The following is a 13,663-nucleotide window of genomic DNA, read 5'->3' on the forward strand; positions in this document are numbered from 1 at the left end:
ACATCAGGGCTGATGCAGCCCTGATGCAGCCCTGATGTGAGCCCTGTTTATTTGCGCTACAAGGAAACACACTCAAGGTCAATTGCTTCATTAAGGAGGCCCCACAACACTTTCAAGGAATTTATTGCCTCACGAGTCGAACACCGCAAGAATTTTTAGAATATGTCAACTACGAACGGAGTTAGAGATTTGCCACACGCTGTGATTGCTTTCTCTCGTCCTGACGAGCACGCTGGACGCTAAGCAGGGAGGGATGGCCCGGGGGAAAGAAGTTACGTCACGACCTTGAACACTTTTCCCTTTTTTTTCTACGAACCTGCGGCTTACCTTCAGTGTGATCGCGAGCATGTGCTCGGGCACGTGGCGGCCTCTCGCAGCGGCCACGGTAACCATGCAGCGCACGATGCTCAAATCAACCGGTGGCCGTGAATTTGGGTATATGGCATCATTTGGAGAAAGAAGAGAGAACAATTTCTAGATGACTTTGAGAGGAAATTCCAGGCCGCGTGCTGCGCTATAATGCTTGGCTCGCATGTTCTCAGGAGCCTCGACTACCGATCGGCAGTGTTTTCTGACCATGCTGAAAAAGTGCTGCAGGGTCCCTTTAAGAAACCCTTGAAGCTTCACGTAAATTCTCAGTCAATCGAGTTCTACATGGTCTCTTTAAAATTTTTTTATGTTTATCATATACAAATGAAATTTTCAGGCAAATTATATTTTAGCCTGCAGAAGTAGATATGCAACCAATTTCTTCTTATCTGAAGTACTTTCCGAGATATTACGAAAAATTGATTTGCCCATCTTTTCTGCGATTTTATCATTGAATATCCTAGAAAATTTTGTATAGGCATATTCTAGAACAATCTGAGATCACGACTAGACCATCACTGTAATTTTAGCTCTATTCTTGTAAAAGTTATTGCCATGTCAAATATGATGGTTGGGAGCCCCAGAATTTTTATCAGTTGTGTCACCAGATAAAAAGATTTGTTGCAAAAGATATAATTTATTAGTTTTGTTGTGTGTTGGAATTCATATCGTAAGCTTTCAATTGCAACAAAAATCCTCAAAATCCGAATGACATCAAAAGATAATGTGGGCGACGGCACAGCACATAAAAAAGTGCCTCTTTCCGGGGGGCTTTTTGTGAGCAAGAAGAGTCGCGAAACTGGCTTTAGAGCACAATAACAAAATAGGTACTCGTCATTGCAAAAAAAATGTGTTGCAAAAAGTCAATTTTTTGAGATATTTTGGTCCAGAAGACCGGTGTCTCCCCTAAAAGGGCCAGTAAAAAGGCTCAAACTTCTTTCGTGCGGACAGCTGCAGCGATCACAATATATGAACATCACAGCGCTGCACGCCACGTGGACGCTCCATTTTGAACACCAATTTCTGTGCCTCTCTCCAGCGCCTGTCCAATCCTCCTCATCCACAAGTGATGTAAAATGGCCTAAGTGCAACTTTGTGTAGCACTGACTTTGTCGATTGGTCCTCTGCACTATGGAACATGCTTTGGCGATGTGGTTTTGGGTGCGCATTTACCGCAACTCTACCATGCATTTGTCATGCGTTTACCACCCATTGTAGACCACGAGTTTATTTACTGGCCCTTTATGCATTCTCAAGAAAACATGTCAAACCACGATCATGCCATGTGTGTATGCATAGTTTATTTACATCTCCAGGTTACTGGAGTTATATCTCGCATTTGAAGAACCACTTCAAGTGACTGTGTCTAAAATCTCCGGCTCTTCGGCGTCGAAGTACTTTTCCTCTTCGTCGTGCTGCCTCGTCTGGAGGGAGTCGAAGTCCGCGTTGTTGTCCACGGACCTGAAAGGCGAGAAAGCACATTTCAAATCAATGTGTCACCGCCAAAACATAACAAGCTTCACTTGAAGAACGGCCATTCACTTACTCGTAATCATAATCCTTGTCTTTTCCAGACAGGAAGCTCTCATACATAGTGTTCATGAACTCGTTCCTAAGAAGACGCTTTTCCGTCGCAGAAACGGGTGGTGCGTCATCCTCGCACTCTAGATCCGTCAAGAAAAAAAGAATATTGTTAAGAAATATCGTATTCTGCATTTAAGAGGTATACTTAGAAATAGGGGTGCGCAAATAGTCATTTTCAGAACCAAATACTTTTCGAATAGTAAGACAACCATTTTCAAAACGGCAAGAATTCCACAGCGGCAACTAGACCCTTCGAGATATTTCGTAATTACTGGTTGAATTACAGCAGTTACTCCAGTATTGAATGAGGTTCTATGTCATCGCTTTTGGAATAAAAGTGAGCCATAAAACCTAAACGCTGTTTCAACATCATCATCAGAATCTCATGATGATGATAATGGATTAGTGACACCTTTGCTTCGGCAATCCCAGAGTTTTACACAAAAACGGCTACATCCATTGATCAACATAGTGTCGACAGACCTGTAAAAGTTTCAGGTGCACGCATCTTTGTAATTCACATTCAAATGAGAAAAAAGGGTCCCTCATTGCTCAAAAGTTTTGTTCCTTTTGGTTTTTCTCACTGGTGCTGAGTATTTGAAAAGTGTTCGAAAAATATTTGGTATTTCGAATATTCACTATTCAATTCGAGCACCGAATCAGATAGAACGCTATTTCATTTGTCATTCGAAATTTTTTAATATTCACACACACCTACTTAGGAACACTGCAACCTGCTCCCTTATTGGCACTGTCCATTAAAGTACTGACACGAATTTTAAATATTTTCGGATTGTTGCCCTAAAAGATAGAGACAGAGAAAGAAATATGCAGAGAGAAAGAGATAGAAATAGACACAAAAAAGAGATAGGAAGAACAGAGAGCAAGACAAAAAGAGAAACAAATAAAAAGACGGGAAGCGAGAAATAGAGAAAGAGTGGAAGAAATAAAAAATAAGACAAACGGCAAGAAAGAGATAAAAACAGACAGAGAGAGAAAGAAGGAAATAGAAAGAAACAGCGACAAAAAAAAGGAGATAGAAAGAACAGAAAAAGAAAGAGACGAAGAAAGCGAAAAATAAAAATAGACAAGCAAGGCTGCCCACCTCCATCGCTCCTTCAGGCTTAGCACCACTAATGCGAAGCCAGCTTAATTTCTTCATGCAGATTCATTACCCATATAAATGGCAATGACACTTTTATAGATCTCTGTTGTGGCGCCTTCTAAATTCGACATACTAAAATAAATTCTGACAATGATCCGTCGACCATATGTGCAGCACAGTCATGAGTGCTTGTCTGGTGCCTTCAGTCCCTTCACCGACGAAGGAGATTGAATTAAGTTGGACACCGTTCGTGGTTCTTTTGCATGCACCTAAGTCCAAGTGTACAAGCGTTCTTATGTTTGTCTTCTAGTGAAATGGCAGCTGCCACGAGTGGGTATCAAACCCATGACCTAGCACTCAGCAGCACAGCCACTTCTTGAGCCACTACACCGGGTAGACGACAAAACAACCAATGTGTCTGAGATGGCCACCCAACATTCTAGGCCTGCACTTCTGGGATTTCAAGTAAGCAAGTCTGGCTGTCATCAGAGTATGCCGTAATATGACATGAAACATACTGCGCGGCAAGTTTGCCAACATTCGCTACCTTCTTCTTCGGAGTCCGAATCGCTTTCTTCAAATGTTGCCTCCTCGAGGTCCTGCTGCTGTCTTCGAAGGCTCGTGACCTCATTCCGATCGATGTGCTCCATCAGCAAGCCGGAGAACCTGCAGGGTACAGGCAAATGCTCCAAAATCACTGCCCGCACTTAGTCATTGAAGCAATGTCATCCACGCAGCTCATACAATCACAACTAAGCCAACACAGAACAGTTAAAGAAGTGCTCCTTCCAGTACACGTTTATAGGCTATGCAAGCATTGGGCATCCTGCAATCCATTCCTACACTCTAAATCGCTTACCTCCTCAATTTCTTTTTAAATGGAAGCAATAAAGAAAGAAGGAGAAGCAAAAACCTGCTATCAATAGAAGTGCCTTCCTAGCAAACATTTGCACCCTCACTGCAAATGTTTTCAATAGAATGTTCCAGCCTCCTTTAGAAAAATACAAAGGAGGCTACGCATAAGCACACAGCTTACTGTAGGAACATTGCTGTTTCGAGTACTGCCACCTAACATGTTTACCAGGTTGCCACATGTCGTAATTGGAATGTAACAAATCCGAGAGAATGCGGGCTGGTTTAAAAGGTGTATTACCAAACAACCGCATCAACTTCAATGTTTTAATGCATCTGAGACTTTGCGAAGCATTTGACGTGCCGGTGGATGGTGGATTTGCATCTGAGACTTTGCGAAGCATTTGACGTGCCGGTGGATAGTGGATTTTTAAAATTGAGTGTGTACAGTTTGCATTGCTTTGGGTATGCAGGCCACGTTCGAAATATAGCATGCGTACCCAAGAAGTTAGTGTATGACGCATGTGCAGCGGTAACAAACACAAAACTTTGGGTACCCTATCCTAAAGCTAGAGAGGGGGAGTTTTAGAATAGGGTACGCAGACACAGCGTTCATTGAGTATGATATGCTACTGTCGTCAACTTACCGTGGGTACCCAAAAGGATAGCGTATGACGCATGCGCATGGCGACAAAAGCTAAAGCAAAGCCTTGCGTACTCTCTTATAAAACTGCCTGCTGCCTAGTATTATAATTTGGTACCCAAAGCTTTGCGTACGCTATTCTTTGCATTTGCTGCCAGTGCGCATGCGTCATACGCTATCCTCTTGGGTACCCACGTTAAATACGGAAATAGCGTGTCGTACCCAACGAATGCCATCTCTGCGTACCCTATTCTAAAACTGCCTACTGCTTACTATCGCGTAAGCGCCAGTTTCGGCGCTGCAAATGCATTTTTCGTGTTTTTACAGCGCTCACGTTAGGGTCGAGAAGTCCATCTTGTCGAGATCTAGCTTCTCTTTCTCCGTCATGTAGCGGCCGATCATCTGTTCGAATAGCAGCGGGTTTCTCCGCCGCATCTCCTTGTCGCTGAAGTATTCGCCGCCAGTCTTGAGTCTTTCGAGAGCCTCGTATCGCCTGTTCTTGGTTTGCACGCTGAGCTCTCGCGAGCTGCCCCTGCGACTGCGTCTCTCGATCTCCCTCACGTGAAAGTCGACCTCGTAATCGACCCTCCTGAGCGCCTCGAAGTAGGCGGCGTCCTCCCTGTACAGGAACTTGGCGTAGCGCTGCAGAAACAGCGGCACGTTGCCGTCTAACGTCTTCTCCGCAATCTCCCGCTTCTCTTCGTAAGTGAGGTCGGGTTCCCCACGTTGCTGGTGCTTGAAGAATCCCTCCGACGCCGCGACTGTGTCGAGGATTTGACGTCGCTGCTCGGCGGCAGCGTCGTCTTCGCATTCTGCGGTCGCTCCGTCAATCGTCGATTCGACGTTAGTTTCCATCGCCTCATCGCCGACTGACGCCGCGCTGCTGTCCTGGAGCTTAGCGTCGTCGGGGCGCTCTGCGTCGCAATTCATGGCTCTCTTACAAACACTTTAGCGCACTGACGTCTAATCCCGTGCCACGGGTCTGAGAGGCGACGCGATTAAGGACGAAGACGAATCGCTTTTCGATCCAGAGATCGCGTCAACAATCCTCATTGCAGACATGAGAGCTGCCATATTTGTTTCGCTTTGCTATTGACGCTGTCCGTGCGACTGAAGCAAGTAAGCAAGTAAACCAGGCGTTGCTGCCGTTACCGTTGTGGTCTTTGCACCACTTACGCAAACCGTACGATAGTTTATCTTATTGGGACGCTATCAATCCAACGGTGGGCAGAATTTTATAGTGCAACCGATGCAAAAAAACGAGGCGTTACCATATCGTAGGGACCGTAGTAACCGTAGCGTTACCATTGTCTAGGGTTTGACACCGCTTGCACAAACCGCACCGGCTTTTATGTAATGGGGATGCTATCAATCCAATAGTGGTAAGAATTTCATCTCTATAATGCTTACGGCGAGAGTTCTTCGTTAACGTTACGGGTTTCTACAACTCACCGTGCTCCGACTACTCCAGTTACCTGCGATAATCCGAAACCGAAACTAAAGCTTCCAAAGAGCAAGACAGGCACGCTTTGCGAAGGTGGCGTGTGCCCGATGTTTGCGATCTCGTCATGGAGGAGATCTCGTAGTTCGTCTGTCTTAAGCCCGAAATGCTCGTCTCCGAATTCAGACTGTGCTGGATGCTGTGTCGCAGGGTTCCCGGAGTGTGGATAGCACGAACTCGTCGTCAGCTTGCGAGGTGTGACGAACCCTCGAACGTCGCCGGACGCGCCGATGGCTCGAGGTGTTTTTACTCGACCCTGCCTCCGGGGCATCAGATGAACGTTTTTGACAGAAAGGCGAAGACGCGCCACAAGACCCTGGCTGCTCTGGACAAGGACGCTGAAGTGTACGACTATCTCAAGGACGAGGTGTGACCTAATCGGCCGGCAGTTGTGACGCGTTCAGCTTTTCGTTTGATTTCTTTACGGCTGTTAAATTAAGTCGGCTGGTCGAGGGCCCTTCACTGCGATGCATCTCGAGCCTGTTTCTATTTGAGCCGGGATGTAATAGTATAGTGCAGTCGTTGAAATTCGCGCGCGATGTGCCGACTTGCGAATGATGGTGGAGTCGCCTGGCGACTTGGTATGCCTGCACGCTTTCACAGGCTAATCGGTACTCACAGGAACCTTTCTCGTTAGTGTTTAGTAGCGGTTTATTTGTTTGCACACGCCATTGTGTGACGTTTCTGCCGAGTCTTATCAACTGAACATCCCGTAGAATTAGCACGAGCAGTGAAGTTATTGGTGCGAGTTTTAATGCACTGCGTAACTCTTGTCACCCCAGCAGTGTTTACATGCAACAAGCTGAACTGCACAATCACGTGTTGCTTACTTTGATGCCGTAACACTAATTAACACATCAAGCAACACTTTACGAGCTGGTTTGCACGTTAACGTGCGTCGTTTACTTCTCTATTTCAGGTCGGTTATCGGTTGGCAGACCGTGTTTACGACATTAAGAGGTGAGATGTTTGCTCATTCAAAAAGCTTTATTCAGCCTGCTAATGTATACACACGCACACCGAACACTTCCACAATGAAATTACCTGTGCTATAACAAAACATTATAAAGGTAAGGATAATCCCGTTATGAAAACATGTATGTATAAACATAAACGATCATAATGAAGCCGTTGTCATTTGACTTAATTACGATTGTGGTTAACAGGAACAGAATAGCCTTTCAATTCCCCATCTTCTTGTTCTCTAGATAGATAACGCGAAATTAGCGGTTCCTAATCGACACGTCATTGTTGACGCATTTCAGGAAGTTCCCAAGAGCTGTGGAGCTGGGCTGTGGCCGAGGCCATGTGTCGCATCACTTGGACTCTGTGAGAATTTCTTCGTGAGCGACCAAACTGGAGTCGCGTCATCTCCCATGGTATATGAGGGTTTTCCTCATATGCCCCCCCCCCCCTTTTTTTTTGCATACAGGAAGCCGTGGAATCCCTCGTCCTGTGTGACACGTCGCATGAGTGCCTTGTAAGTTTAGCTCATTTTTAATCCGCATTTCCCAGTGTAGCATCCCCCATTCAACGTTATACTACATACTGCTATATAGACTATAGACAGTCTATACAGCCTATAGACCTATAGGCATACTTTAGCAAACCTGAAAGAAAATCGGTCTATTAAAGATATGATTCAAGGATCAGTGCGCTGTACCCACCCTGAGGGCATATGGTTTTACGCAGTCTTTTAGTTACACAGTGCCTAAACGATTCAGTCAACTTTTGAACGATGGCTTCTATCCTCTTGTTGCATCTAATAAAGAGATTAAGTGTTATTGCATGGGCAAGGTCATCTTAGCATAGCATAACATGCATGAATGAAATTCCACTCCGTTTTTGTTTATATTTGTGATGCGATAACACATATGTTTTTTATCTTTGTAATGTATAGGAAGGCATGCTTTTACGTGCACATTAATAAGCTAACAGTATAAAGCTACATCCACGCTTCTTTCTGTACACTTCTAAATGCAGGATGAGCACATGAGCTGCTATTATGTAAGGATTCAGTTTGGTCAATTCTGTTCATTTCTTCTAGGCAAAGCCAACATTCATGGCTGAATAATTACGACAACATAGAAGGAACACTACTCCAACAACAGATGAAGCATTGAAATAGATTCGCTAAATTATTCCTTTCAGATGTGGTGTACACATTAGTGTATGCATGTTCGTTACAGTAGTTCAGTATGGTGCTAACAGAAGGGAAAAAAACTATGCAGACATACGCATCATCTTACCTCTTATACTTGAATCTAAACGTCTTGTAAAGTGCAACATGTGCAAAAGACAAAGATGTCGGCAGGTTACTAACAAAGACACTCTGCGACCTCTTCTTTCATACATGTCGTGATTCAAGGTTGAATTGTTTCACTGTAAACGTTGATGAGTGTCCCGCAATTCTCAGTGGCAAATTCTTGAATTGAACACAAGTTGTACGAGGATTTGTTTCCGACCTAGTTGGCATGTTCAACGTCCTAAAAGTACGTAAAGCATGCAAAAACAGGGACATTGAAACGAAAGAATGCTCTTTCCTTTTGTTGTTTGTGTATTTATATGTTTGCTGAACATGCCAACTAGCTGAAACCCAGACTGTAGTTTAGTGCATTCCTTCTACACTGCTCAATTTAAAAAGACAGGGCATGCAAACACGGACACTAGAAAGGAGAGAAGTCAGGACACCACAAACGCCAACTAACAACTGAAGAGACGCACTGCTCATCTTTGCATTTCACCCTGTGTGTCATCTCTCTTTTCGGTGTTCATGTTTTAGTGCGCTTTACCTACCATGAAACATTTAATAGCAATGACTATTTGACTTGTTTTTAAAATGTCGAATAATATTTGAACGCCTTAGTGATCTTGCATCTTTATACCTTCATTGTCACGTCTTTCGTCTGTGGTAAACATGTGCATTCTTCGTCAGTACTTCCAGCTGTAATGTCGTAAGTGTGATTTGCATGAGCTGCTGCATCTCGTAATTGACAGCTTCAGTTGTGAAATCGCAGTTTCTTTGTCGCGCTAATTTTCAGCCACGCTTTTTCTTTTCTGACGACAGATGCGGTGCAAGGTGCCCAAGGACGTGCCCGTAACGAAGCTTGTCGTCGACGAGGAGTTCCTCCCGTTTGCAGAGAATTCCATCGACATCTTCCTCAGCAGCTTGAGGTGTGGAAAGAAGTTGTATTCCTAATCCGTTAAAGACATGCTGCGATTAAATTTTGGACCACTTAAAAAGACCACTTCATTCAGATATCGTAATGATACAAACCGATACATGCAAGTGAAGCAGCCTTCATGCAAAATTTTCCATGGGAAATATAAACAGGGGTGTTCGGAAAAGCTCACCAGTAGAGTCGTTTCTGATAAGAAAACATTAAGAAAAAAGCACCATTGCCAATTACTGACAATTTCTAATACCCTAGTCACACAGGGCACTTTTCATCGCAGTCTAGCATACTTGAGATTAAATCCCTCTACTGCAATTGGCTCCTTTGCACGAGCTGCAGAAGGCAGCCAATCACGATAGACAGTTTCCATCTCGATTAAGGTTGACAATGGCAGCCATGTTAACCCTTTCAGGCACCACCTATGAAGAACTGCCTGTAAATGCGTCAAATCGATACAATGTTATTTCAAGGCATTCAATATTCTATTACAAGAAAAATAATGTCATAATGCATTAATTTATATGTGTTATAGTAATTAATTCTAATTCAGTTGTAATTAAATGTCTATTTATTGTGAAGTCATTCATGCTCTGTTTTTGCATTAATAGAATGAAATTTCACACCAGAAATACGTATAGTGCAAATTCGTTTTCGGGTATGTCCATTTGGAGTAAGGAAAAATTATACTTCGACGTGGCCCGCAGGAAGAGGCTCATCGAACGACTCGTCGAACAGTGTAGTGCCTTCTGCAAACCGATCAAATACAATAGTACACTGCAAAATGAGGATAAATGAAGACAAATTTATTATGCAGGAGGTTCATTTCATCCAAGGCTCAATGTATGTTGCTCTCTCTTAGCACCTGGTCGTTACAAATGGCAAGAACAGGTGGTGTACACAGATGTGTACATAGCGTGTCAAAGGGTTAGGAACCAAGATTATTTATGGTATACTTAGAAGCCGGAACAAAAATGGTTTAAGAACACTGCACCTCTTTAGCATGACCTCCGAGATCAGGTGTTGCCCATGGTGCGCTTGCTCTCTCGCAGGCCATAGTGTAAGATTTGTGTCAGATCTTCTAATCACCACATGCCTGTGCCTTTTAAGTAAGTCGCTATATTGCGACTTTTCATAAGAAATTTAGGCAATCAACATAGCTACAGTTTTCCAGGATGGCGTCAGTAGTAGTAGTTGCAGTTGACCTACAGAACAGAGTGTTGTACCAATGCTATCGCTGATAACTTGTTTCCTTGCAGTCTCCACTGGGTAAACAATCTTCCTGGCATGTTCAAGCAGGTATGGATTATTTTGCACACGTTGAGAAAACATTTAGTATTATTACTGTTATAACTAGGGGTGTGCGAATATTCGAAATTTCGAATATTTTTCGAATAGTGTTTGCTATTCGATTCGATTCGCACTGGAATTTTACTATTCGAACTATTCGAACTTCCCAAAAACAAATACAGTCAACGTCCGATTGAAAGTGGCCCCTTTAGATTTTCAATATGCTTCACCTCATTACACTTTCGTATTGCGGCAAAGCTGCCTTTCAAGCTCCGTTACGGTCGAACTTTGCAAAGAGACAGCCGACGTCCGATTGGTAGTCCCTGGATTTTCAATATGCTTCACCTCGTCACACCCCTGTATTGCGGCAAAGCTGTCTTTCAAGCTCCGTTACGGTCGAACTTTGTCAAGACACAATCAACGTCCGATTGGAAGTGGTCCCTAGATTTTCAATATGCTTCACCTCATCACACCCCGGTATTGCGGCAAAGCTGCCTTTCAAGCTCTGCTACGGTCGCAAATGTACTAACTCAAGAAAACGCTGGGTCCAACATGGAGATGAAAGGTGTGGCAGAGGTGGGGGCTCAATGCTTAGCAATCCTCTCTTTTTTTTTTTCTGCAATTTTGCTTCGAAGTATTCGAAAAATATTCTAGAAATATTCGAGAAATATTCGAAAAATATTCGATTCGATTCGCACTCACACTTCAATATTCGAATTCGCTTCGCACCCAAAATTTTGCTATTCGCACAGCTCTAGTTATAACAGCTGACAGTAGTAACTATAACACATTTCTCTTCTGGTGTTTCCGGACAGAGGATTTGAGTTTTTCAGTTTTTTACAGAAAACTTTTAATTCAAGTGCTGGTGAGGCTAACACCGTTCTATTATCTCAATACTCTGGGTAATACAGTTATATCTAGTATAACACCTATCAAAGTACAAACGAATACATCCACTATAGCGTGCGCAACCACAAATAGTACTGGGGTTACGATTTCCTTCGATTATGGTTGTTTAAACTCCTCCTCCTTTTTCAGGTGTGGAATGCACTCAAGCAGGATGGTGCCTTCCTGGGGTGCGTCTTCGGTGGTGAAACGTTGTACCAACTGAGGGGCTCCTTGCAGCTTGCTGAAACGGAACGTGAAGGCGTAGGTGCTTTTACTGCTGTACTTTACAGCGAAAGCCGTTATGAGATCACAACAACAGCCGATTTTGGAGCCGTAATTGTCCGCCGCCACTGCCGACAATGTCCGTAACAGATGTTGCGCGCAGTGTGAAAAAAAAAAAACGGGGTTCAAGCAGGATTTGAAGCCAGGCACTCTGCATTGCAGTTGAGTACTCTGCCACAGAGCCATGCCGGCGCTCGAAACTGCTTTGTATACGTTGTTGTTTTGTGCTTTCGTCCAAACGTTGAGGTTCTACCTTTGTGCTGTTAGTTTGATCATGCCAGCAAAGTTGCCCAAACTTGCTTGGGTGTATCAGTGACTGTGGTGTGGTGCTACAAGCCACAAGGTCAAGCGTTTGATTCCTAGTTGCAGCGGCTACATTTCGAAGGAAGCAAAACGTAAGAAATGACCATGTAATACACTTCTATTTAGGTACACGTTGAATCAGCCCAGGCAGTCAGAATTAATCTGCAATGCCCCACTACGGCGTGTCTTATATTCATATCAACATTAATGACAACCAACAGACAATCAAGCCAGGGAAAGTATAGGGGACATTACTTGTAGTAATTATGATGTAAATTGTGAAGAAATTAAAGTGGAGGAAAGGACAACTTGCTGCTGGCAGGGGCCGAACCTGCAACCTTCAGATAATGCGCCCGATGCTCTACCATTGCTTTACATGACGCCACCAGGCAAAAAAAGAGTGTTCCACATTGGCTGTCATAGCTACAAGCGGTTTAAATGCACAGATGTACCCGATAAAGTGTACGGGAGGACGACCGGTGCCGTAGCTCAATTGGTAGAGCATTGGTCGTGTTATTCGAAGGTTGCAAGTTTGGTCCCTGCTGACGGCAAGTTGTCTTTTCATTCACTTTACTTTCTTCAGATTTATATTGTAATTGCTACAAATAACGTTCCCTATACTTTCCTTGGCTTGATTGTCTATTGGTTGTCATTAATGTTGTTTCTAACAAAGAAAATGAGCCCTTAAAATCCCCCTTTTTTCGTTCATTCATATTTACATCCTTGTTTTCGCATGCAAGATTCCAGATGAGAATAAATTTTTCAAGTATCCTGAAATTATGTGTCAGCTTTTGATCTTTCAAGAAGTTTCCCGTTGTCACGGTGTCACCGGGATCTACAAATGTACAACTACATGTATGAATTTTCTTTGATTGCGATGCCATTGCATTTGTAAGTCGTTATTTATATACCATGCTTTCTTCTTGTGCACTCATCCGTTTCGCAATGTATTTCGTAACGCAGCTGACACATAGTCCAAGTTCCTGAACTGCTTTCGTTTCTTCCAGGGGTTCGGAGCCCACATATCTCCATTTGTTCAACCTACGGATTTGGCTGCACTTCTGAACCATGCTGGCTTTGTGCTACTTACGATAGTAAGTATGAATGCTTCTTGTTAATGTGGGCGTTTTCGAGTTATGTAAACTAGTCGTGGTTAGATTTGTAGCGCGCACAGTCTAAAAGAGCATGACAATTCTCTGGGGAAGGAAGCCTTTTTGCACTTGTCTGATCATTGTTAAATAGATCATTGTAATCCGGTTTTTTGTGACATAGATATATTGTTTTCTGATAAAAATAACCTAGCACATGAAGTTATGGAAGCGCTTCATATGCTTCAGGTGTGCTGACAGATGTATCAGTCAGCCATCAGTGGCCCTTACCGATAAAGAATTGCCCTTTTTTAAATTTTGCTTGACCCTTTGTAATCTGTATGCATGCCACATGACTCACTTTGCTCATGCGCCGTGCGGTTTGTGAGTTGTGAGTTTGTGCTCATCTGTCTCTCTTCATTGTGTCCCTGTAAACTGTGCGCGCTACAAATTTCACCATGGATACCTACCAACTCGGCCGACTATCAGTTTTACTGTAATGTAAACTATTCTATGTAAACTTAACCGCTCCATGAATACCTTTCTGTTTACGGCAAGTACGCTTTGAAGTAGTTTTGAATTGGT

At 43.5% G+C, this 13,663-nt stretch overlaps 2 protein-coding genes across 2 annotated transcripts in view; one reads left to right on the plus strand and one right to left on the minus strand.

Moving 5' to 3' along the window:
* LOC119375562 (arginine-hydroxylase NDUFAF5, mitochondrial) overlaps positions 1-13,663 on the plus strand; it is a 129,716-nt gene that overhangs the window by 108,536 nt on the left and 7,517 nt on the right. The window contains exons 2-9 of the mRNA XM_037645768.2: positions 6,128-6,421; positions 6,974-7,014; positions 7,320-7,383; positions 7,487-7,534; positions 9,122-9,228; positions 10,487-10,526; positions 11,556-11,666; positions 12,998-13,084. Of these exons, the coding sequence (XP_037501696.1) occupies positions 6,161-6,421; positions 6,974-7,014; positions 7,320-7,383; positions 7,487-7,534; positions 9,122-9,228; positions 10,487-10,526; positions 11,556-11,666; positions 12,998-13,084 (759 nt within the window). The 5' untranslated portion in view covers positions 6,128-6,160. The remainder of the gene's footprint in view (positions 1-6,127; positions 6,422-6,973; positions 7,015-7,319; positions 7,384-7,486; positions 7,535-9,121; positions 9,229-10,486; positions 10,527-11,555; positions 11,667-12,997; positions 13,085-13,663) is intronic.
* On the minus strand, positions 1,660-5,680 carry LOC119375602 (coiled-coil domain-containing protein 97). The gene is made up of 4 exons (XM_037645816.2): positions 4,888-5,680; positions 3,606-3,724; positions 1,916-2,033; positions 1,660-1,830 (listed from the first exon to the last, which is right to left on the minus strand). The coding sequence occupies exons 1-4, from the start codon at positions 5,481-5,483 to the stop codon at positions 1,722-1,724; spliced, it is 942 nt and encodes a 313-aa protein (XP_037501744.1). The 5' UTR covers positions 5,484-5,680; the 3' UTR covers positions 1,660-1,721.

Source organism: Rhipicephalus sanguineus, chromosome 11 (genome assembly GCF_013339695.2).
Source record: "Rhipicephalus sanguineus isolate Rsan-2018 chromosome 11, BIME_Rsan_1.4, whole genome shotgun sequence".
Taxonomy (NCBI): Eukaryota; Metazoa; Arthropoda; class Arachnida; order Ixodida; family Ixodidae; genus Rhipicephalus; species Rhipicephalus sanguineus.